Source organism: Hippoglossus hippoglossus, chromosome 19, assembly GCF_009819705.1.
Source record: "Hippoglossus hippoglossus isolate fHipHip1 chromosome 19, fHipHip1.pri, whole genome shotgun sequence".
NCBI classification, from domain to species: Eukaryota; Metazoa; Chordata; class Actinopteri; order Pleuronectiformes; family Pleuronectidae; genus Hippoglossus; species Hippoglossus hippoglossus.
In genome coordinates this window covers 7,291,057-7,316,631 of record NC_047169.1, presented here as the reverse complement: position 1 = coordinate 7,316,631, position 25,575 = coordinate 7,291,057, and the positions used below count along the sequence as shown (strand labels likewise).

At 45.8% G+C, this 25,575-nt stretch overlaps 1 protein-coding gene across 1 annotated transcript in view; it reads left to right on the top strand.

Annotated features, from left to right (window-relative positions):
• tcf7l2 (transcription factor 7 like 2) overlaps nucleotides 1-24,248 on the top strand; it is a 90,000-nt gene extending 65,752 nt beyond the window's left edge. The window contains 10 exon segments of the mRNA XM_034571519.1: nucleotides 7,029-7,161; nucleotides 9,754-9,856; nucleotides 10,889-10,975; nucleotides 14,907-15,029; nucleotides 15,128-15,290; nucleotides 15,641-15,748; nucleotides 16,459-16,507; nucleotides 17,297-17,347; nucleotides 18,497-18,569; nucleotides 21,890-24,248. Coding sequence (XP_034427410.1) covers nucleotides 7,029-7,161; nucleotides 9,754-9,856; nucleotides 10,889-10,975; nucleotides 14,907-15,029; nucleotides 15,128-15,290; nucleotides 15,641-15,748; nucleotides 16,459-16,507; nucleotides 17,297-17,347; nucleotides 18,497-18,569; nucleotides 21,890-22,346 — 1,347 coding nt within the window. The 3' untranslated portion in view covers nucleotides 22,347-24,248.
• Nucleotides 24,249-25,575: the final 1,327 nt, after the last annotated feature.

Genomic DNA, 25,575 nt, shown 5'->3' with positions numbered 1-25,575 from the left:
TTTGAAGGTGAAATAGTTGCGGAGAAAAAAGAGAATGGAGAGAAGAGGCGGCGAGGAAGAGGAGGGGGGGGGGCTCGTCGAGGCCTTGTTCACATGAACCTTGAATGGAGACAGACCTGAGAGACCTGAGGAGGAGGGGGGGGTTAAGAAAGGAATTGTTCTGCACTCTAAGGTATTGTTTGGAAAAAAGGGTGCGAGAGAGAAGGGGAAAAAAATAAAAATATTTAAAAAAGGATCGCGAAGAAAGGTGGCACATCCACGTCAGAGTGAAGACTTTCTCTCCCTCTCCTCGGTTTGCACCCCCCCCCCTCCGGAAAGTGGGCATGAAGAGGGGACTGTCAGCATCACACAGATAAAGTGACTGTTGGCCACACTTTGCTGAGCCTGCCCTCCCTTTGTGGATGTTGTTGTCTTGTTCCTTTTTTGTTATTCTCCCTTTCTCTCTCGCTCGCTCTCTCCCTCTCCTGCTCTCTCCTCTTTGTCTCCATCTCTTGCCTTGCTCGCTTTACCTTGTAGCCAAAGCTTTTCAAGCTGCCAGTTCGTCTCTGGGCATCCTGGAGGCACAGCAGAGCCCACACACATACACACACATACTCTTAAGAAACACACACACAGGCCCAAAGTACAGCAGGGATTTGGGTAATAACTGTTTTGTGTGTGTGTGTGTGTGTTTGCGAGTATATATTTTTTTTCTCCAGTATTGCTAGTGGGAAGCTGCAGTGCTGAAAAGCTGCTCACAGTAATTTTTCCTTCTCTCTGTCCATATTCTGGCTCTCACTTCTTCTACATCTTGTCACCAGCATCAAAACTTTCACTGAGCAGAGAAGAGGAGACTGCAACTGGCTAAGAGCGAGCGCGTCTGTGGTTAGAGTGAAAGATTTGGGGGATTTTACTTTTAGGGATGCATGTGGGTGGGTGGAGGGGATTGTGGTGAGTTTGTGTGTGTATGAAACTAGGCCTCAGACCCTGAGCCTGTTCTAGACGCCTCAAGAGATACACACACTCTCATGACAAAACCTAAGGGAGCGACGGTCAGCCAGCCACCGCGCCAAGTGCAAAGAGAGGGGGGACGATAAACACACATGCAGCCACACCACACATGCCCAGCAACACACCCGTGCACAGTGGAGGAAGGAGCCAAGGCAGAAACAGACAAAGAAGGAGGAGAAGTGAAGGAAACAAGCGGCCAAGACAAGCGAGGGAGCTTCTCCCCGGCATAGAGCAGGAAGGAGGAGCTGGGGGGGCCAGGTGGAGCGAGGAGGAGAAGACAAGGGTGGGGGTGGGACGGAGGGGGTCATGTACCCGCGGGATGGAGCTCCAGCCGGGCCGGAGGAGACGGGAGCCAAGGCAGGAGTCCTGGGCCCCGGGCTCTCGCTCCTCCAGCAGGTGGGCTGCTGGCCCCTCAATCTAAGCAGCTGGGTGAGTAACGCAGCACTGCTCCCCTGCTTCTTCTCTTTCTCTCTCTCTCTCTTTCTCTCGCTTTGTTTCTTACCCCCGACGGCCTCGTAGCTTCACTCTGACAGGTTGTTGATGGCGTTGTGGTGCAGGTTGGTCGTAGGTTGGTGACGGGGAGGGAGGGGCGGGCTGGCATTTGGGCTGAGGGAGTCGTGGTCATCGGATTTCTGAAGTCTGTAATCGGCCACTTTAGAAACTTTCTTGTGTGTGTTCATGTACATTCATGCTAAATGTATTATACACACATGCTATATCTATAGACTCCTTATTGTCACACACTTTAAAATGTGTTGTTTTAAATACTTTTGAATTGGCCTATATAATAAATATTAAACAAATCTAAATTAATTTAAAACAACTTAATTCAACTTAGAAAAAAATACATTATTGTGTCAAGAGGAATATTATTTATTTGACAAAACATTAGTTGATATAGCAAACTCTTAACCGTGAAATGTAAAATAAGATTTCACGATTAACATATCCCTTTGTTAATGTTGCCATCCAATTCAAATTCTTAATTGCCCGGCTTTCAAACGAAATTCTGAGGGGCTGATTGCATTTCAAAAGGCAGAATTCACTCTGGCTCTTAACACTGCGACACAATATCACCTCTCAGCGAAGCCCCTTTAACTCAGGTACGAGAGCTCAAGAGGCTGTTTACATTGAAAGGGAAAAGCTTTAAACGCACGTGTGTGTCTAAGAGGCGATTTGTCTTCACAGAATACAACAGTTCTGCCAAATACCACTTCATATTTAAGCTATTTGTGCACAGTTTTATTTATCCGTGACATATCAGAACACGTCCTTTCTGCGATTCCATTTGATGTGCCGACTATCAAAGATGGGAAGCAAAAATAAATGGTGACGAACGACTTGAGCGCTAGCGAAGAGAGCAGGAGGAAGGGGAGCAAAGGCTCTGGCCCACATAATATTTTTGTTCAGCGCTCTGATCAAGCAGTCGGCATGTCACTGCAGCAAAGTGAATAGATTAACTTTTAAATATACTGTGGTCTCAGGAGCCTCCTGCCCTCAGAGACGCATCTTCTCTGCAAGAGAAAACTGATCAACACCTCCATATCTGCTTTTTAACACCCCCTCTCCATTTCACCCCCTTACAATTCCCAGGTTCTTAATATTGTGAGGTTTTTTTTCTCTCTCTCCAATGATTAACCAAGAAATATTTTTTTTAATCAGTGTGGCTGTGGCTGTGGAGGATCGTGGCTCTGATAAGCCTTTAATTTGTCGAACATTTCATATTCCATTGCCGTTAATCTCTAAGTATTCCCTTAGATTGTCTGCTTGAATCTTGAGGATTGATTTGCCCGGCTGCTAACAGGGCTTGTGTGTGTGTGCGTTGGTATGATATGAGGTTTGCTTGGAGATGAAGATCTTTAGCCTGGAGGGGGCACTCTATTCCTCCCAGAGGAAAACAGCAGCCGTCCTGTACGTAAACAAATTGCAGCGGGACGACACCGATACTCAACGATTAATTCCATCGGTGGCAACGCAGTTTGAAACTTTTAGTTTTTCGCGCGCACTTTCTCTCACAACACACACACTTAAACAAATTACCTTTCCCCCTCTGCATCACTGTCGTGTGGTGTCACTCCATGTGCCTCTGGACGTGGGCCACTTGCACGTTCTGGGAGAGGCTCTGGCAGCTTTTTTCTGCTTGCTTTGGAATGTGGAGGCCTGAGAGGACCCCCATCCATCACGCCACTGTCATCCCTGCATCCCTCTCCTCTCCTGCCTGGCCTCCCTTCCCTGCCCCGGCCTCAGTACAGCTCATTAGCGCCCAGCAAGCTGTTGTGACAACTCATCATATCATGACATAAAGCAGAAAGACAGAGGCTACACCCTCTCCCCCCCCCACCGGCCCCCGGCCAGCAAGGTCACCACATTCACATTTAGGGCTCAAATTGCCCCAGCGAGGTGCCACCAGGCGGAAATGCAAGGCCAACAGCTTTTTCCTGTCCGGCTTCCACCTCTCTGTCTCCCTCTCTTTGTCTCACTCCGTCCTGCTGTCACTTTCTCACCCCCTTCTGCCTTCTCCTGTGACCCCCCCCCCCAGAGGTCTGACTTGTCTTCTTCCACAAGGCTCTTTTCAGACAGTGGCAGAACAGCGTTAGTCACCAGCTAGAACAGGAAAGATATTTGTACTTGAGATCATTTTCTGGTCATGGCAGCATCGCAGCAGGTGGCAGCAGTTTAACACCTGCAGAGTTGAATTGTTGGAAGATTTGAGACCAAAAACAGTGATGGTGGTTAGTACTTAACAGGTATTGTAGATTTGCCCCATTGTGAGAAGATGGTTATCAAAGAAATAAAAAATGAAATACAATCAGGCACATGGACCTTCTCTTCTTTGAGCACATGAGCCTCGCAGCTGGAAACTGAGAATAGAAAAGAATAGAATAGAATAGAGGCAATATCAATAACATAACCAGAGGCAGCAGCTACTGCCTCTGTTTGTGTCTGCTGTGTTAAAGTGTGCTGCCTGCACTTCACAGCACTGGCCCTTCCTCAGCAGCAGGCGCCGTATGTGTCCTGGATGTGGAAGGAGTCAATGTGTTCATTGATGTTCGTACAAGAGTGCGCTCTTAAATTCTTCTTCGGGGTCTTTTGAATGCGAAATCTCTCTTTCTTTTCTAAAGGCTTGGAAATCTGGTGATCATGACTAGAGAGCTGTGTGCCTGATTCTCTCCTGCTATATTTGTTTGTTGTAATGGTGGAGGTGGTGGGAAGGATGCAAGTCAGCGGGGGTGTAGGGGCAGGAAATGTTCTTTCTTTTCCCCTGGCTTTTGTGGAGCGGGGAGAGCGAAGCCTCCCACGTCGACTGCTTTTGTTTCGCTGCGCTCTGCGGTTCTCTGTGCGGCTGGAGCACCCAGCAGCCTGCCAGACGATTCCCGGGCACGCATTGTCCCGCAGTGGCCACAGGGCAGGTGCGGGGCCTCCTTTCTCCTGGGACCACCGAGCGCTGCCGCCATTGACGTCAGCGGCGAGGCCAAGTCGAGGCTAGAGCGTGTGCGATGATCACACGGCATGTAGAGCGAGCGTGTGTGCTGATTGAAGACATCAGACCACAGGAAGTCCACAGCAGCTGACTGACCATATATATGCATTCGGCGATTTGACTGATGGATTCCTTGAGTTTTCGGCAAGAAATATAAAAGAGGGTTAAGAAATCTACTGCAACATATGAACCAAAACTCAACTTTCTGTTATTGCGTTCCTTTCTGGCCTTCATAGACTGAAGAGGACAGAGTGGACTGTGGCGGCAGCAGTCTCTCAGGCCGGCCTGTTGCTATTTGCCTCACTTTGGGGCTTTTCAGGGGAAAAAAGCAAACCCTCTAAGACCACAAGTGACTATGATGTAAATCGGCTGGCTTCTAGTTCCCTCTCCCTCTCTCTCCCTCTCCCTCTCTCTCCCTCTCTCTCTCAGTCCCATACACACCCTCTCTAACACCCTTCGTCTAAATGTGGACTCAGTGGATGGGCATTTTGAACTGTCTTCTCAATGGCCGGGGCCCCTTCACAAAAGAACTCATTTAAATGGCCACTAAAGCTTTTCAGCACAGAGAGATGAAGAATTGACAACATTCTTTCACATCATTACCCGAGGGAGGAGCAGGGAGAGGTTAGGAGGTGAGAGATAGGAGGGGTGGCGAGAGAGAGAAAAAGAGGGAGGGAAAGCAGAGGCCATCTTCTCGCGTTCAGCTGCCGACTCATCAGGCTGCGTTTGGCAGCTGTCATAACCCCCCCCCCCCCCCCCCCCCACCCTGGTAGTGTTTCTACCAGTTTCTTTTTCATCCCTCTATTCTCGATGTGCAGATCAGATCGGGAGCCCCTATGCAACAAGAAGTGTCTTGGTTTGTGTTTCTTTTTAACGAATCCCATTCCACCTACCGCCCCCCCTCCACCCCCGACACACAAACACCCCCCCCAGCCCCTCTCTCCTCCTCTCCTCCCCTCCCCAGCCTTTTCAGCTCAGGGCTGTGAATGAGTCCCAGGAGTCTCTCTGCCTCCCTGGAGTTCTGCTGGGGTTCATTAATCTTTCATTGGGACCATGGCAATAGGGAATGCCCCCACTCCGCCTCCCCCCACCCCCCCACCCCCCATCATCCCAGCCCCCAATCCCGCTCCCTTACCACCGTCACTGTAAAATAGAGATCTGCACGGGCCGTACACATGGACAACTACGTACTGGAAATTTTAGCGCCGGGCTCCTGAATGAGCTGTTGCTGTATTTGACTCTCACACGGGCCTGATATTAACTTCAGACTCACACAGATGATTAGTTTGCAGCATTAAGCTCCTCTCACGTCAGTCTCGCCCTGGGCCCACAGCTTTGCATTTGTATTATCAATGAGCATCGGGCAGCCGAGCATCTTATGTATGTATGCCCCCCCCCCCTCCTGCCAACATCTTGTCCTATTAATGTTTTTCAAAGTCTGTTGGAAATGTGCCACAGTGGAGCTGTTTTTTTTTTCTTTCTTGCATGGGCTAAAGTCACTAATGAGGGTGTGTGGCCTATGAGAGAGGAGACTGAACACACACACACACACACACACACACACACACACACACACACACACACACACACACACACACACACACACACACAAGCGGCTTGGTCTCTCACTCCTCTCCCCCTGAACATATCATCCATGTTATGATAAGCCTGATTAGTGCTGCTTCTTTGACTGCTGAGGGCAGGATAAGATTGTGTGGTTAAAGAGGCGAGGAGCAGCCTCTGCCACCAGCCTAATCTACAGCAGAGCTCTAATCTGGTTATCTCGTGGTCTGGGACTGTGTGTATTAGTGTCTGTCCCTGCTTGGCCTGATGAGAGGGGCTGAGCGCCGGTTAACACAGGGGCCCACGGCAGCACACCCCTAAAGCTCCACTGTAATCTTTGGGTAATTGAAAAAAGGGGGCCTGCGCCACTTAGGAGCACAAAGAGAAGATTACATAGCTAAAACTAATTTGGCAAAAATGCAGAAATGGATTTTCAGCCCCACCTCCTCTCTCCTAACCCTTTTATTACAATACATCCCGACCCTCTATGAACCGGGCCCCTGGGGAATAGAGGAGGGAAGGGGAGCGAGGAAGAGGGGAGACCAGGAGGAGGAGAGTTGAGCGCAGCGCTGACTGGAGCTGCTAATGACTGTGGATTTACACGCGCTGCCTTGATTTCGTGGTTTACAGATGATCGATTACTTCACTGCAACCGTGGTTAAAAGTGCCTCATCACACGTCAGGCCCAAATGCGAACTGGCAACCCCCCAAGCCTCGCAGATTGTGTTACCGAATTCAAGGGTGACACCGCAGAAGTGTTTTTAATTACAAACCACACTATTTTCACTGTGGCTTGGTGGTTTGGCGCCTCGGGAGTACCCAGCATTCGAGCTCTTCTTTCGAGGGCTTTCGAAAAACCCAAGTTATAATTCTGTGGCAGACGCCTGCATTCTCCAAACCCTAACCCAAATATTAACACCCTGACCTCCTTTTTTTTCCTCTCCCCCTCTCTCTCTTTCTCCCTGTCCATCTGTATCCTTCTTCTTTTCCACAGTCTAATAAGGTTCCAGTGGTACAGCACCCTCATCATGTGCACCCTCTCACACCTCTGATCACCTACAGCAATGAGCACTTCACACCGGGGAACCCCCCACCTCACCTACAGACAGACGTGGATCCCAAAACAGGTAAAAAATAAGTTTCTTTTACATCTTTGAAAGGCCTGTGGACATTATAAATATCCTTCATGTAGGTGGGATACACGAAGGAAGGTCCCCTCCCATCTGCACCTAACTTCACACACTCAACTTCACTATTTTATCAGAATCCATGAATGATTACATGGTAAAATGGGGGGAATTAAAAAAAATAGCCCATCTCGCAATGTTGAAGAAGGTGAATAGAAAACCACCCCCTACAATGGACAGGGGTGAAAACATAACCTCCTTGGCAGAGGACAAAACAAGTAGTAGAACTGCACAGAAGCAGCTCTCCTCAGTTAAGGCACTTCAGGTCTTTGAAAGTGTTTGCACTCATGGGTGTGCAAATGTTTTATTATGCCCTGCTCCCCGGTACAGGACCTGTAATGTTTGTCTTAATGGCGTCTGTCTGTCTGCAGACACATTCTTGTGAAAATAATCCAATATTCAAACATAACTCCGACATCATATTTACAGTACAGGTATTGTGTAGAGTAAACTGTACTGTACTATTTAAATATATAACACCCATATGTTTTGTTAGAATCTTCTGTTACGCAGTATAGTGGGACTAAGTAAACTCTCATCTGTTACTTATTGTTTTTTCGATCTTGGTCACGTTAGAGAACAAGAACCTAAACAGTGGCTGGTAAAACCCCTGTAAGACATGGAGTTCAGCAAACAACCTCCACGTCTTATGACTGTTACTCCGACTGCCAAGGCTCCAAACAAGACCGCCACTGTAGTTGGAGGACCTCACATCCAACTACCAGAGAGCAGTAAACACACAGAATCTGCAAGGCTGGCTCCTCGAGATGATGTCTGTACACAAAAACCTCAAAATGGGAGACGTGACCCGAGCACTTGGATTTGTGCAATGTTTTTGATCATCCACCGCGCCTGTCAGATCTGCAGTTATGTCTTCACAGCCTGTTGATCCTGCAGACTCAGGGTGTCCAGGTTTAGCAGTCAGAGTCTGCCCACGCGTTCCCACTCCCGCAACCGCTCAGCAGACATTTTAAGACGATTCTATTCATTTTCCGTGAGCATCTTTGACCGAACGCTTCATTCTGTTTAACTGTCATTCAGCGCCGTCCTTTCAGGTTAATGCATTCTCGGCGCAGCGAATTATTTCAGGCTTTTCAAGGCTCTCCGGAGGCTTCAGTCAATGTTTTAGGTAATAATGTTCCCTTATTATGATGGTCCGTACAAAGGGGGAAATAATATGCCAGCTGCTGTTTAATGTAGTGCTTAATGGGGCTGCTTAATTGGGCTCAGTGTTAAATTAATGTATTAATTAATGAGCTATATTAGGTCTTGAGCACTGGGTGGCGATTGGATAATGTTTTCCCTTTTTAATAGAACTTGCTGTGTTTCCAAGAAAATTTATGTTTTTCGGTTTCGAGACAAACTGCTGCACAGCACATTGTCCATCAGTAACAGGATCCGTCTCAAGGGTCCGTTCCTGGATAACCTGGATCAGCCGTGAACTCGGGGTGTAACCACAACCATGGGCCAAGTTCTGATCTGCGGAGATTGAACTGGCTCATACATGTGCTGGCACCGACTTAGATAATGTATCTGCGATGACAGCTGCGCTGTGTGAGCCAGCTGTGTGGAAGAAACACACAACAGCCAAAATTAAAAGTCCCTCAGTTCCTCATCTACGGAGCATGCACACACACACACACACCTCCCTGCTGCGCTTTTACACACGTCTAGTGTTCCCTGTTTCAAGTTTATCATGAGAGAGAAAGTTATTTTTACACCCGGCTGCGTGCGAGACCTTTTCAAGGCGTTCATTCAGGGCAGCTTGTTGATGCAATCGCCTGTCAGCTGCCACAGATTGTAAAGGCAACACCGCAGACGCCGCAATTGCTCGGCGCTGCCCCCGACGAGAGCTGTCCTTAAATTGGACGTTTGTCTGAAGCGGATAACAAACTGAATTCGCTGCTGTTTTTATGTTTAACATGAAGATCACTTGGACAAATGGAGATTTACTCCTTGTTTCTTATTTATCTCAGTCAAAAGCACAAAGACCTCATAGTTTAATTGGTCCCAACTTGCAGCTCTTATTTCTAAAATAGCTTGAGGTGAAATGCATATGCATCCAGCCGGTTTGCCAGTGTAAATTAGCCGGCAGCCTCAAACTGTAGCCTGGTATTGAAAGCTCTGTGATCACAGAGACGCCTTTAATTATATTGTTGTGTTCCGTTAACTTCTAAACCTCAGTCATTTTATATCATTAATCTTCTGATTCAGTAGACAAATGTGACAAGAATCGTGTTGGTGTTTTCTCCTCACCTCTCTCCCCTCTGCCTCTTCCAACACATTGTGCCGCCACCACCGCCGCCGCTGCCTCAAAGGCCTTTGATCAGGGAGTGTGATTTAGCACTGTGTACATGCGAGCAACGAGCCCTTCTTCCTCCCATCTGCACTCCTGTGATGTCTGCCCTGTTCAGATGTGAAACTCTCAACAAAGAGTGAATTCATCACCGACAAAGATTTGGTTCTCTCGTTGTCATCATCTCCTCGTCTGACCACCTCCTCTCTGCTCCCGTCTTCCTCTTTCTTCCGCAGGAATCCCAAGGCCTCCACATCCTCCAGATATATCTCCTTATTACCCACTGTCCCCCGGCGCTGTCGGCCAGATCCCCCATCCGCTAGGATGGTTAGTACCACAGTAAGTGAAACCTTTTTTATTACTCTTTCTATATTGTCATGTGAGTTGTGTGAAAAGCTTAGCAACACCCACATATTGTAATGACTAATTAGCAGAAATTGTATATGAATGCAAATTGTTATTGAATAAAACAATATACAACTGTAGCAGATATTACCTTACTGCTGTGTAACACTGTAGCAGCAGGATGTTGGTCTTTATGTAGACACAGTCAATTACAGAAGCTGTCATTGTCTCCTGTTGGTCCCCAGCGTGGGCCCCTCTCTCTGAGTTAGGTGCCTCTCACAAACTTAAACTTGATCCCTGAACTCTCCAACACACTCACTCCTGGACCACAGCCGCCCATCGCAGCGTCCTCGGGCCCTCACCAACCTCAACTCGCTACTTTGTGGCAAATCCTATTTTGCATGTGTCTGTATGGTCCAATTAGAGTAATGAACCGTGATTGCCTGTATTTTACCCACAATTCCACACGGGGGCTCTCCCCTGGTAACTCTTGTCAACACTTGTTAATATGACAAAAGGCTACAAATTAAGCTCTGTTAATTTAATGTTTTCTCACCGCGATCTAAATAGCGAGAGAGGCCCCAAGCGCAGCCATGGCGCCCTTTGATTTGCTGCACTTTATTTTGGTATAAATTTACATTCATTATTGTTTGTCTTTGGATGTGTAGACCTCAATTAGCGTGATGGCTCCATTAAAGAGACCCGCGCTTCGTCTTTAATTATCACAACAAAACACCTAGTTCCAGCTTGGGGAGGAACAGGGCCCCACTCTGTCGACACAGAGCGAAGGGTTATGAAATTTAATTAGCCATTGCTATCAAGATTTGTGGCATTCAAATTGTTCAGAGTTTTCCTCCCTTTGATCCGCGCTCTGCAATCCCCCAGATTTTTGTCCTGATCAAATGAGAATAAAGAGGCCCACGGTGGGGAGGGAGAGAGAGAGAGACAGAGGGCTTTACCTTCTCCTCCTCCATCAACCCGGTTCCTTTACCTTCTCCTCTTTCTTCTTTTCTTCCCCCTTCCCAGGCAAGGTCAACCTGTTTATCCAATCACAACAGGGGGTTTCAGACACCCCTACCCAACTGCGCTCACTGTCAACGCATCCATGTCAAGGTGAGTTGAGCCCTAGGAGCTTAAAACACACACACACACACACACACTCACTCATTCATTCAGTTGTGTGTGTTTGTGTTGGCTGTGAGGGCAATTCGCAAGCAACACACACGCACACTCGCATGCAGAGACAGGGAGCAGCAACTTCTCCCTTAAGGAGAGCTCTCACTCCCCATCCCCGTGTTCAAAAGGCAATTCTCCAGCGTGGGGGGCTCTAGCTAGCGTACTCAAATATTAATTATATTTATCATTTTCTAATGAGGCCCCTGAAGAACATTTACCCCCACTGCATGTCAGGCAGATCTGAAATGAGCTGGGGCATGTCCTTGCTGTGAGTTTCAGTTGCCAGACAGATAAACAAACACAGCAACACTTTGAAGGGGACTAGATAGAAGTCGGGGGGGCCCTGGCACTTGTCTGCCTCTTTGGTCCAGCCCATTAGGGTCCAGCTCAAGTGCTGCTGTGGACATTAATGCACCCATGGGGGGTATGTGTGTTCGTTGCCATCTTGTATACATGTCTGTGTGTTTGTCAGTCGGTGTTAAACTACTTGATTCTCCCTTGAGGGAGTAATGTCCTCTATATTGTGTGGGAAGTGAAAATAATTCATTTTAGATGGCTGACAACAAAACAAAAACCAACCCTCCCACTCTCCCCACTCCCTCCACTCCTCCCTCCCTCCACTCCCCCCCCCTCCTCCATGTGCACTTGCAGCAGGGGATTTTTGGACGTGGCCGGGTTTAGAGTCTTGGGAGGAGGCCGAGCTTCAGTTTAATTACAGCCTGATTGGAAAAGCAGCTCCTGAGGGCTGCGTGCTTACACCTCTGTGACATTGATGGATCATGTTGAGGCAGGCAGGAGTCACAAGGGGGGTAGTGGCGTTTCTTGTTTTTTTAAAGCTTAGAGAATAAGAGAAAAGAGTTTGTAAACTCACCCAGACAGTTTAGTTTAGGTTTTAAATACCGTCCTGCATCTTCTTTCAAAGTTATTCTGGAAAGTGGTGTCTGGATAAGAGCCAGACGCCCCCCCCCCCCCCCCCCCCCCCCCCAAAACCCAGAGGAAGTCTCAGGTGCAAAGGGTCAGACGCTGGGTCTGTCCAGACATCGGCATCTGGCAGCAGTAACCCGGCCGACCTGGACTTCAAGTGACTGCTAATTTGGTCCCTTAATGGCAGCCTCTACATTGTGATCATCTTATTTCCAGTGCTGCTAATTGAATATACAGGCGGGGGTGTGTGTGTGTGTGTAGGGGGGGACTGGCCATGGGGAAGAGCTAATGCCCTGTGATGAGGCCCCTAATTGAATTAGTATAACTGAATAGATGGAGGGCTCTGGGAGCTCTCTGGAGAACGGGAGGGTTTATCCCCCCCCACTCCCACCTCCTCACCAAAAAAAACAGCAAAATTCTGACTTTGACAGGGCAGAGGGAAAAAAATGTAATCCAGTCCTAATTTGTCTAATTGTGTCAGCAGAACGGCAGAGTCCCTTCACACATAGCCTTCAGCTAGCTGGTTTTGTTCAAAAGAAAGGACCAGAGTGTTGTGATGGCTCAAACCATTTGTCAAGTGCCGCGCTGCCTGGAAGAAACCGGAGAGAATAAGACATCCTGGCCTTGTACTCTTGTCGGCAGCCAGGTCTTTGCAGGCGAGCGCCGCCTCGGTATCAGTCCCCTGTGCCGAAGCCTGAGCTGAATTAGGATGCAGGGAGTGAGTCTGGTAGCTCGTCGTCCTGCGATGAACACCTTACACCCAGGTCCTGTTTAAAATACATTGTTTTAGGACGGGAGGGAAAAAGAGCCAAGGAGAGAAGAGAGACAGTGATCGGAGCAAATGAAAGACATTATTTTGATAATGGGGTTGGAGCCAGTGCAGGTCCCCTTATATTGTGTGTGTGTGTGTGTGTGTGTGTGCATGTATGTGTGACAGGTGGGAGGATTTGAAGGCCCCCTTTGCCCCTCATGCTTAAGCCTGCCCTTTGATATGTTCCCCCATCATCCTGCTCCCTCTCTTTTCCTGGGGAACAGGAGAAGTGCACTGGCCGGATCATTATACATTAAACAGGCACGGGGGCTACTGCTTCGCACTGGCAATTAAATGGCACTGGCTGACACTGGGCTTGCTGCGCCAGTGACCCCCCCCCCGCACGCACGCCTACCCCAACACCGCCAGCTATTCTTACCTTTCAGATTGAGACGTAGGAGCCCCGGGGTTGGGGGTCTCCTCCACGTCTCAGTCTCTGTGTTGGTTAAATTGGTCCAAGGCGCCGCTCGCTACTGATGAGCGCGGATGATGATGATGATGCCCCCGCGCTTCAAAGGGATGGCCGTCATGTTTAAACCATAACCTGGGCCATGCAGTGGCAGCGGGAAGAGGAGAGGGAGGGGGAGAGAGAGAGAGAGGAAGCGGAGGAGCGCAGAGGTGGCGAGGGGACAAGGAGGAGTAGAGAAGAAGAAGGAGGAGAGGAGAAGAAAAAAAAATAGATCTCAGAACAGAGGAAATTTTAACAAGTGCACAGAGAGAGGAGGGAAGGTGAACAGGGAGAGAGGAAACGGAGTGAGTGAAGAAAATGCGGCAGCCCTAATGATGGGCGATATGCAGCCACTGCTGCCGAGCTCCCCATCAACGGATGACATGGCACAAACACCAATGTGTCAGTGATGAAGGGAGAAGAGGGGAAAGGAGAAAAAGAGGGAAAGAGTTTGAGGGGGGAGCGCACTGGCACTCCCCTGAGATGGCCTCCAACAGAAACTAGTTGTTCCTGGCAAGTTTATCCTCATCATTATATTCTGGCTCGGAGCCATGCAGCCAGACACAGCCGGATAATGAGCTGCTTTAAAAAAAAAAAAAAAGAAGGAGCATTATTCCTCTTTTTTCCCCTTCTCCTTCATCCTCCTCTCTTCTCTTAAATTTGTGTGGTCACGTGGAGCCGAGGCACCGCGCTGTAAACACACACACACACACACACACGGATGTTCGAATAATCTCAAACTAAATAATCAGTGTCATACATACGGAGCAGCGGTGTCTTCTGCCAGTGGAACAAATTTCATAAATAAGGTTCTTTCTGGGTTTCTGTGGAGCTGTGATGATGAAATGATGAGAGCAGTGTGGAGGGATGGAGATAAAACTGTCAGAGCTGCTGACGCTGCTGAATTGGCAGAAAAGAACAAGAGGAAGCAAATAAGAGACCAAGAACCTGAAGTGACTCTGGACTTTGATGGAACATTTTTGATCTAGTTTCAATGGTCCTTATTTGGAGATAATGGCTCAAGCTTTACCGATCAAAACCTGACATTTTTATTTCACATTTGAGATCTACAGCTGAAGCACAGAAAATTAAATGGTCAGTAAAATGTGGATCTTCTCAATTTTTCCAACCTCTTATTTAGGGCTCCATAACAATGTGTAGAAAAGTTCAAGGTGCAAAAAAACCCTTAAATCCAGATTGTTGCCCATATTAGAGGACACTCAATGAGGCTGTGATTAAATAGAAATATAAAAAAAGGCACTTGGTACGTTCCTATTCCCACACAATATAGATTTTTAAATGTTTTACTGATGGTTTGTCATGATTTGATGTGTAACATATCTGTGAAGTGTTTTGTTGTCCAGGCTTGGTTCTGTGTGCAGATTTACTTGTGTTACATTGAGTTTAATTGGTTGCTAATAATAATAATAATAATGATAATAATAATAATGATAAAGTAGAATCAACCCTGGATATTTTGTATGTGGATGTTTGCGTATATGCATTTATTTCTTGTGGCTGATTCCGTTCCCCCCTTAGAGAAAATTGAGAAAGCACTTTGACATGTCATTGAAAGAAGGGAATGGGATTCAGCCACAGCTGTACAGTCTTGTGTATAAATGTTTTCCATCTTCTCATTTCACCCGTGTCCATTCTGACGATTTACACAGTCTTCTGTCCTCTAGGTTCCCCCCACACATGGTGCCCCCCCACCACAGTTTGCACACCACGGGCATCCCACACCCGGCCATCGTCACAACCAACGTCAAGCAGGAATCCTCCCACAGTGACATCAGCTCCCTCAACTCGTGAGTAGACTTTCCATGGCCTGTAATCATTTCTACCAGAGAAGCAACTTTTGTCTGATAGTGCTCACCTTCCTGTCTTGTGCCCCCCCACCACACAGGAAACAGTCAGAAGCTAAAAAGGAAGAGGAGAAAAAGAAACAGGTCCACATAAAGAAGCCTCTGAATGCCTTCATGCTCTACATGAAGGAGATGCGGGCTAAGGTGGTGGCTGAGTGCACACTGAAGGAAAGTGCCGCCATAAACCAGATCCTGGGGCGGAGGGTAAGTCCCAGATACACACTCAGATTCAAGGGCTTGTCACTGTGGTTCTGAATCCCAGTGCTCAGGTACCACACTCAGTGAGCACATACCTCCATCTCTGTGGATCTGAACCTAAATGAACACAATTGTAGATATCAGTCGCCTGCTTGTACCAGATTTCATTGTTTTGTGGTACCTGGGATTCAAGGTGAAAGCATTTAACAGTCTGAAATTAGGACCACGATTTGGACTGAGACATAAAGACGACCTGATAATAGCCCAGTATTACAGATTGACGTCCATTTCACAACCTGTATGGCCTTGTTTTCTGTGTTCATGGTAAAAGCCTTGGTTCTGTCTCTCTTGCACAGTGGCACGCCCTATCGCGGGAGGAGCAGGCCAAGTACTACGAGCTGGCCAGGAAAGAACGACAGCTCCACATGCAGCTGTACCCCGGCTGGTCAGCACGTGACAACTATGTAAGTTTTTAAGTTTACAAGTCGTAACGGACTGATCTTCCCCCCCACCCCTTCACTAGGTTACATGACCAGGATGAGTTCTTTTCTTTCCTTACCTAGCCTGAGGGATCTCTCTCTTTTCCTGTAATGCTCTTTTGATGTATATTTGAGACTGGACAAATTGCCTTGACCCAAGCTACATCGTGTAATGACATGAAGGAATATTTGCAACAAAGGCCAGAACATGATGTTGATTAGAGGAATCCTCTGTGAATGTTCTGCGCCCTGTCGACACTTTGTTCTGACACACAAGCGCGCGCCGCATTCTCATCAATCTGATCCAGTTTTTGGGATCGAGTTGACCACGAGCAGCCGCCTCAGAGAAATCTGCCTTCCAAAGCAAGAAGCCCCATGTCAAGACGTCTAGATGTTCTCACAGTAAAGAGGAAAATAAGACAAAAGATTACAGAAACAAGAAGAAACGAGCAGAAGGAGGGAGAATTCGGGTCTGGCCTGCAGTGGCTGTTACAAACCGGAGGGCAGAGACAGTAGAGAAGAGAGAGAGAGGCAGAAAAAAAAAAAGGCAGAGAAAGAATGAATGAATAAATAAGTAAACACAAAGATGAGTCCTATTCTCCGTTTCATGTTTTGGGCATTTTGCTATATAATAACTAAGGTTCCTGTCTGTGTCTATTTTTTTCTTTCTATTTTTTTTGGCGGCTAACCAACAGGGGAAAAGGAAGAAGAGAAAAAGGGAAAAGCAGCAAGCAGAGAGCAATGGTAAGTGAGCTGCAATTATCTCCCATATTAGAAGAGCCCCATCATGTGTCAGGCAGATGTGACATGTTGCAAGATAAAAGTCAAGCTAGTTTGTTTGTGTTTTATTTGTGTGTGTGTGTGTGTGTGTGTGTATGTGTGTGTGTGTGTGTTATTGTGCCTGGCTATTTTTTTTTTTGGTATAGTTTGCTACCCGATGCAATATTTAAATAGTAGAGTTGCTTGTAATGCCCCCTTTTCCCATTTTCCCCAGCTAATAACAACTGAATATGCATGACCCCCCCACACTCCTCCTCACCTCCCCTCTTGACACCCACCCTCCCCTCCCCACTTTGCCCCTTAGCGTTCTCGTATTGTGATATGTGTGTGTGTGTGTGTTTTTTTTGAGAATGTGAAGTTGAAGCATTGTGAGAGCCATTAACTTTGCCAGTATTGTGTATGTGGCCCTGTTTTATAATGCCTGTGCCCTGCAGATAGACTTGCACTACTGTACCGTGTGCGGGTGACTGTGCATGTGTGTGTGTGCGTGCTCGTTGGGCTGCCCCTTTGCTTGCTTCCGTGCATGCTTTTATACCAACATAAACCCCCCCCCCCCCCAAAAAAAAAATCACTTATATCTTAAAATTAAGGAGGTTTGCTAATTCTATGATTTTCTTTTTTTTTTTATTCCCATGATTCATATTCTTCTGATCATATTGTGAGCAGCAATGCCGACTTGTGACTTGTGTATTTTGCGCTCGTTTGGTGACGGATCTCTTCTTGAAGGCCTCTCTATCTGTTCTTTTTTTTCAGAACACAGAGAATATTTTCCAAACCCTTGCCTTTCACTCCCTCCGATTACAGGTGCTAATGTCATTTTGAGTATATTAAATTACTAACTTGTTTCCTTCTTCTTTATTTTTTAAATTAATGTATATTTTATTCATCCATGAATGTGCAATATTAGGCAGGTTTTAAAGTTAAATTTATTGAAATATGCTCTCTTTTTTTTTTGCTTTGTTTGCTGCTTTCTTTCTTTAAACTGTTGCTATTGTTTATTTGACTTCAAGCCTAGATTATATTTCATTTAATTTACCTCCATCTCATCTTGCTGCTTTAGTTTGGAGCATTTTTTCCCCGTATTTTGGTAAAGTTATTATACTTGAGGAAGTGATTATTTAAAGGTAGATTATCACTGTGGAGTATGACCTGAAAGATGATGTCAGGGTAAACCTCCTTAATCTATACGCCTCAGTAGCCGCGCCTGTGCCTTTCCTACAGGCCAGCATGAGTTAGGCCTCCTCCTCCTTTTAAAATCTCTCTATTCACTCCAGGCCTGGACTCAAACGCTGCACCGCGGTCACGCCGCTCCACCTCTAATGACGACATGATTATTGTGTGGAGTGAGCGAGTTGACTGGCAGCTTTTCTGCCACTGACGGAGAACAGTCAGCTGTTTGAAGCCAGGTCTCAGGAGTAGTTCCCCTCTCCGGGTTCCAGCCTCTTTTTTTTTTAATGCTTCCCCTGGCTCGGCCTAACTCACCACCGTGCTGTTTTAGCAATCTGCTGCCGCTGCCTCAGAGCTCCACCACCTTGACCTTGTCTTTTTTTTTTTTATCGTAGTGCACTGATAACATCTAGCGGCAAATTAACCCAATCTGCATTTGCTCCACTTATATCTAAATAATCAGAATTCAGATCACACGACTGAAAGCATTTCTTTCCATATTAATACCATAATTTTAATCATTGCATGCATTTTGATTTTGACTAATATCTGAAACGCACTAATTGTGTTCAGGCCTGTCTTTAAAGGCACACTTGGGAATGGCTTTAAGGGGGTTTTAGGGGGTTTCTTGCACAATGAGCCACTGCCAAGCTTCATAGATTCACTGTAATCTGTTTTTTCTCCTCGTTTCTCTCCTCCTTTTTTGATTTCCTTGTTTTTTGATTTATTTTATTTTGGGTACTATTCCTCCTCTCTGCTGGCTTCCCTTCCCTGTTGCGGCATCAGACCTGAGCGCTCCTAAGAAGTGTCGAGCGCGCTTTGGGCTTGATCAACAGAATAACTGGTGTGGCCCGTGCAGGTGTGTATGGTGTGTGCTTGCACTGGCCGGGGCCAGGTGAAGGCTGGGTAACCGTACGCTGGGACTTCCTCCTCCGCTCTGTGCTGCTGCCTTTTCTTCCTCTTCTCTTCCCTTCCCCTCACGTAGTCTCTCCCGCCAAGCTATCGTGACCTCTCAGCTCCCTCCAGCCCACGCCCTGCCGGTCTATCTGTAGGGTCCCACTATTTGATTTTTTACCTCCTGTTTGGGAAGAAAGGTTTTTTAACAGCATATGCCAGAGTGTTTGTATGAATGGCGTCTGTGCGTATGTGTTGATAAAGACTCATTTCTGGGGGCTACAGGGGTTTCATTGCAGGATGTACAGTACAAAAAAAGCCTCACTGAGATTGGTCAGAGAACTGGCAGGTCGGGGCTTGAAGGATCTGGAGCCTGATGGTTTGGTCAATATGGAGGACATCCCAGTGTTGCCAGCCTGAACCTAAGCCCTGGCTATATGTTGTTGTCCGTGCAATGACGTGTCCATTTTTCTTTTGTTTCTTTCTTTTTTCCTTTTTTTGTCTCTGTGTGTATGTTTGTGTCTACCTCTTTGGCTAACAGATGCAAATACCCCAAAGAAGTGTCGTGCCTTGTTCGGGCTTGACCAGCTGAGTTTATGGTGCAAACCATGCAGGTATAACTGCTGTAGTAGCAATGGGAGGAAGACATCCACAATGAGCAGCTTCTTCTCCTTGATGATTTGCTCAGATATCCCTCTAAAAACATTTTTCCATCGGTGCGCTAAAAAATGGAAAACTTCTCTTGTCTCCTCCCCTCCTCACTTCGAGGAGCTTCCTGCTATAAATTCCCTCACAGTTCTTTTTCTTCATTCAACTTGGTTCAAGCCCAGTGGCAGAAAATGGATTTCTAAATAAGATTAGCGAAATTTATCTGGAAGAAATATCTCGCAGCAAGATCATGGCTTCCTAATGCAATTTGGAAAAAAAAAAATCTTACAATCTGGACTTGTCATGGCTGAAATCCATTTTCTCTCCGGGGCACTGGATAATTCCCTCCCATCTTAACTGTCGTGTATGTTCTAATTGGCGCCCTTTGAATAACAATGTAATGCTTACAAATTTAGCCCTGCTTTCTCTGAGGGCCTGCTCAGTGACACTCTTTTCTGTGCCCTCTTCCTCCTCTTTCTCCACCTCTTCTTCCTCCAAACTCCTCTTCAATAACCCTTACTTAGTCCCTACCTGTTGTCTTTCTGTTCTGACACAAGCAGTCTTTGAATTGGGAATATTTTCATGGTAGGTATTTGTTTCTGCTAAGTAATACCCTTCTCTGTGTCTGGCTTGCACCCACACCCTGCCCCCCCCCCACCACCCCCACACAACTCTTCGGCGCCAACCATCACAACACATCGCTGCCGCCGCCGCCACACGTCTCATTTGCATTGTTTTTATACCGTTTTTACAGACGGGCTGGAAATCAATGTTTAGTCAGATGATTTTAGGATGACAATTAAAAATCAATGTCACAATCTCAAATTAATTGAATTTACCGCGACAATTTAACCAATTACAAATAGTTTTATTATATTATCTTCACTGAAACTTGTCGGACATCACACTCACCGAGCTCCACACAGTCTGCCATTGTTTCCACTTGGCTCTTTTATCGCCCTTCCTGCCAAACACGTTATCAAAAATAATGTGTTTTTTCCTTAAACAATAAAAAAAAAAACACATGGTGACATCAGGAGACAGGAAAGGACGATAACTCAGCCTTTGTTTCAGGAGCCGAGAGGTTAAAAGTTCTCTCTGGGCTCCGCTTCCTAAAAGATGCATCTGGTCGTAATTTCCCCCGAGACGGAGAAATCAATAACGTACACAGGCACATACTATGAATCGATATGTCTGTTAAAAAAATGGATATTAGCTCATTTGTTGCGGTTTGACAGACAGTTATCGAGAGCGAGATGTGCACGTCGCGGCAAAATGGTACCTTTTTACGGCCGGTCGATGCTCCGCACCACCCAAAGCCACACTATCGGTGCAGCGTACACTTTAAAAGCCGTATCCCCCCCCCCCCCCCCCCCCCCCACTCTCTCTCCTAGACTTTTCTAGTCTTCTATTCCGTCTGGTGTTGTGTGCTTGTTCTGTTGAGCTTATTGGAAATGCATGCCTGTCTCTCAGCCCAGCATGCGATCATGACTTCATGAGCCTGTCTATATGATTTGTTGCTGTCCCTCTTTTTTTTTTTTTCATCCTCAGTAATCTGCTCTCTCCATTTGTGTTTATGTAGAATTTTTTCCCCCTCAGATTTACAGGGAAGTGATTGATTTGACAGCTTAACTTAAAACATTGGATCAGCCTCACATGTTCCAAGAGCCTCCATCTTTTATATATTTTTTAAAAAGCTACTTTTTTTTTTACCTACTCCCTGTCCCTGTGAGTCTTTAATACTGATGCTCCGTGGCCTTCAGGCATCCTTGTGATAGAATGGAGAGCTGAGAGAGAGGGGTCACTGCCAGGGTCAGAGTAAAGATGAGGTGGGCAGAGATTCCCCCTTAACCAAATCTGAACGCAGGCCTCGCTGAAGAGTCACCACAGATAAATGCAACAATCCCCCTGCACTCCCTAACTCCCCCCCTCTCCCTCCCCTCCTGTGTGCGCACATTGGGTTCCACTGAGCGCAACGGGCCTGGCCCCGGGACTCGGGCAGGCAGGGGGAGGGTCTTGACCCCAGGCAGGAATGCAAACATGATGCCTTGACCCCTCGCGCACACACGCATACACTCACTTGTGTCTGTGGGGCAGAAGCAGCGTAGTGTGGGTCTTGTTGACTTTTGCGCCTCGTATCCAAACTTTGTCCCCTCAGGAGAAGAGAGAGTAGAGCCAGATAGAGGCAGAGGCCGGTCCAGTAACAGGCTGATCCCCCAGCTGTAGCTCTGCCTGTAAGAAAGGCTGAGTTTACATCCAGAGAGCAACCACCACCACATCTAATCCTCTCCTCATCATCATCATCTTCATCATCTCTATGTGTGTGCTTCTCATTTCCCCGCTGCTTCCTCTCCAGGTGCTTCACCTGTGATCTTTCCTCCATGTCTGTCCTGTCTGATGGTTTAGTCTTTGGAATCTGTCCCTTCTACAACCTTTCCTCTGAGCACGAGGTTTATGAAGCTACTTAAATGCACCTGCAGAATTTTAATCTGTCGCGTGAAGACCACTGTGATATAGTGGATCTCCTCAATTCGGAAGGCAAAAGGTGCATTTAAGTCAGCGGCAGTGCTAAGAGGACGATGCAGCTCGAAGATGTGACACTAAAACTCCTTCTCTGTCTCTCGCCTTGTCCCCCAGGAGAAAAAAAAAGTGCATTCGCTACATCCAAGGTGAAGGCAGCTGTGCCAGTCCTCCCTCTACGGACGGAAGCTTACTAGACTCCCCCCCATCCTCCCCCTCCTCGGTGGTCCCCTCCCCCTCCTCAAAAGAGTCCAAACCTCAGACTGAACAAATGCAACCTCTCTCACTGACTATGAAACCGGCCCACCAGCCACTCCACCACCCGCACCTCCTGGCTGGGCCTCCACCGCCATCTTTGGTTCCGCTGGAAAACTCTGCTGCATCTCGCAAAAGGCCCGGCGCCTCCTCCCACAACGGAGCCCTGGAGCACGGCGACGTCTCGTCCTCGCGGCAGCCGGGCTCCTCTGTGGCGTCCTCAATGGCCCGGCCCTCGGCATCGCTGTGTCATTCCCACTCGCTCCTCTCCTCCACGAACCCCCAGCCTCTGTCGCTAGTGACCAAGTCTATAGAATAGTCTATCCTATTCTTCTTCTCCTCTTTTCTAGCTCCGCACACACACACTCACACTCACACAAACAGACAAAACCTTTCTAGGCCCTCTCTCTGCTATATCTCACTTGCCGTCGGTTCTTTTCTTTTTTCTGTTCCTGTGCCATAAGGCGTTGAAATTTTTAGTTTTGGTTTTATCGAGGTTCATTGGTCAATATTTGACCCGTCATTATCAAAAAAAAAATCTAATTATTATAAAGAAATGATACAATGAGCTGTAGTATAGCTTTGTGAATCTGCCAAAATTTTTATGGATTTTCGTTTTTGTCTTTTTTGTAACGTTAAACAGTGCAAACAGAAAAAATTATCTAGTTCCACTTCGATATGTTTAAAAAGACGGATATAAAAAGGTAGGTAGATTGTTCAATGAGCCCTTTTCTTGAAAGAGTTGGTTCTACTTCTTTATTTGTATTAAATACGAGCTTGCGAACCAATCATTTGACATCTGTTCAAAATCTAGGAGGGCATGAGGCTAGCGGCGACACCTCTCTGAGGAACAACTTTAATTGTGATGTTACTTGTTCTTGTTTAAATGTACAGAATAATGGGGGGGATGGGATTACTGTGTTAAATATGCATTCTTCCACTGCGTTGTCTATTTTTTTTTTTTTGTTGTTGTTTACCTTTGGGGCAGAGTCAGGCAAGTTGGGTGGGCTTGAGGGGCGGTGGGGGTGGGGCGGGGGGGTCGAGGGTTATTAAAGTCAAAATGTCACAACGCTAGGACCAGTAGTATTTATTGCTTTAGAGATTGCTTGTTGTATCTTGTACGTGTCTCTTTTGGACTTTTTTTTTTTTTTTTTTTCTTAATACATTGTACAAATATTTTTTCTTAAGGTAAGCGACTTATATATGAATGATCCATTTTTACAAGGAGGTTTTAAAAAGGCAAAAATCTTTTCTTTTTTTTGTTTTTGTTTTCTTTGATTTCTTTGATTTCTTTCCTTGCTGAAAACCTGGATTCCACTCAGTGTACTGTGTAGATCTCATGAACAGAAGTATGCACAACTTCATTTCAAGAAATGCGTCTATAAGCCATTTTACAAAAAAGAAGAATAGAAAACTTGAACCAGGAGACGGTGGGTACCATGTCTTCAGTAGTTGGAAACGTGTCCGAAGCCCTTCTTTTTTATTGCACAGTCACATCTCTCCGACTGTAGATTCGTGTACAGATTTTTCCGTGCCAAATTTTTGTGATAATTTTCTCTGCCCCTCCAACCATGCTGTAGGGATCTCTCTTTTTTTTCTTTTTTTTTCCGTTTTTGTTTTGTTGTTGTTTGTTTTTTTTTTATTTCGATACCATTCTTTGCTGTGACGTTACATAGATTGCTATGTATGTAGTATAAATGTTGCTATAACAAATGTGTTTGGTAGCAAACTGTCAAATATTAAAATTTAAACTTAAAAAGACGGACATCATACTGTATAAACCCACAAGGGCCAAATTATGTATATTAGGAGGTTCATAAAAAAACTATTAAATACAAAAAAATACACAAACTGCCACTTTTAAGTACACTACTACATATAGGTAGATAGAAAAAATAGGCATGTTGATGTTGCAAGAGGCTGTAAAAAAAGCTACAAGAGAATCATCCACTCGGTGCCATTGTAGTTGACATGACGCGACTGTAATCTGTCGATTTCTTCTCTGGTTTATTAAGATGCTAATGATAAATAGTTTGAATGTTTCCTTAACGGCTGTGATGTTCCTGTTCTATTTTATGCTCTTATCTTTTTGTTTGTTTGTTTTTTTCCTGTTATTTTAAATGGTTCCAAAACCATGTTTTTTTGTAATGAATAAATGTTTATGCTGTACAGTCTCTGTAGCATGCAGTTCTGTATTAATAAAAGCAACTTAGTATGTGCACATCTGCGTCTTCCCTTTATTCCGCTGGCAGGTGCAGCGGCTTCAGAAACATGTCGAACCAGCGTCTCGGCAAGTGGCTCCTCTTGAACACGGTTCATAAACACATGTAATTTAGATTTCTAGGAACCGGTTTTAAGAAAAGCAGTTGTCTATGATCACAGTAATGTAATTGAAAAAAATTACATATAGTTTAATGTTTCGTTAAGTGCAAATTACGGTAACATTGTAAATTGTAGCATAAAACAACATATTATCTTATCTGAGATTAAACTTATCCTCACCTTGTAAATTCCAATACACACTGTTTTGAGAAAATGAAGTTTCCCAACCCTTTAGTTCACTTTGAGAAACTCAGACTAACACAATGCTTAAATACAATGAGGTCAGTTACATAATATACAGTTATCTGCCTTTGAAACATCATATATTTACAGATTCTTTTTCAAATTATCCCATTAGGAATAAATAACATTGAGTAATCACCTCAAAACAGCAGTTGTGTAGGTGGATGTTGTTTTTAATGTTCACCAAATTGCGATTTACTGATATTTAGTTTATCATTGGATCTGCATTTACAGCAGTTAAAAGTCAGAAATCATGTAAAACAGTTCATCCGCTCAAACAGAGTGAGGGGCTTTGTTTTAGAGAGACAGAGAACATACCATAAATATCTAATTATATACATAGTCAAGATATTTATCTATAGTGTCGTAGTAGTGCAATATTTTATCACCATAAGAGTAAACCTGTGAGTATTTAGACCCCTCGAAGTATCACATTTTATTGACGTCCTTATAATGCTAGGCCATCATAAAAAAAAAAAAAAGGAGAAAAGTGGTTTTGTCACATTGTTTTACGCTTTATGTTAGAAAACTGTGTTTAGAAGGGACCTGTTGTGTGTCCAGATATTAACACTGAGCAGAATGTGTGTAATCAGACACACACGTCCTCACACCAGGTATCAAGGAGCATCATGAGAGGCCACTTGTGATTAAAATCTCTGCTCAGTTAGGATTTTATTTAATAACTAGAATTTCACTCAGAGGAGCACAGACGTCCACCAAGGCCTAGCGTTACACTCTAAGTGCCCCAGACTGCAACACGCTCATACAAATCAGTCCCCTCAGTACGACTAGTTTATTCCATCACGATCTCGTCCTTATTTCTCGAGAAATTCTCAAAAATGTCCTTTCTCACAATGTGAAATAAAACAAATCTAAAAAAAACAATCTGCAATCCGCCCCCTTACTGGAAACTGCTCCAAAAGTTCTTCCTTGGCCTATACCCCCCCCCCCCCCCCCCCCACCCCACCCCCCCCCCCCCCCCC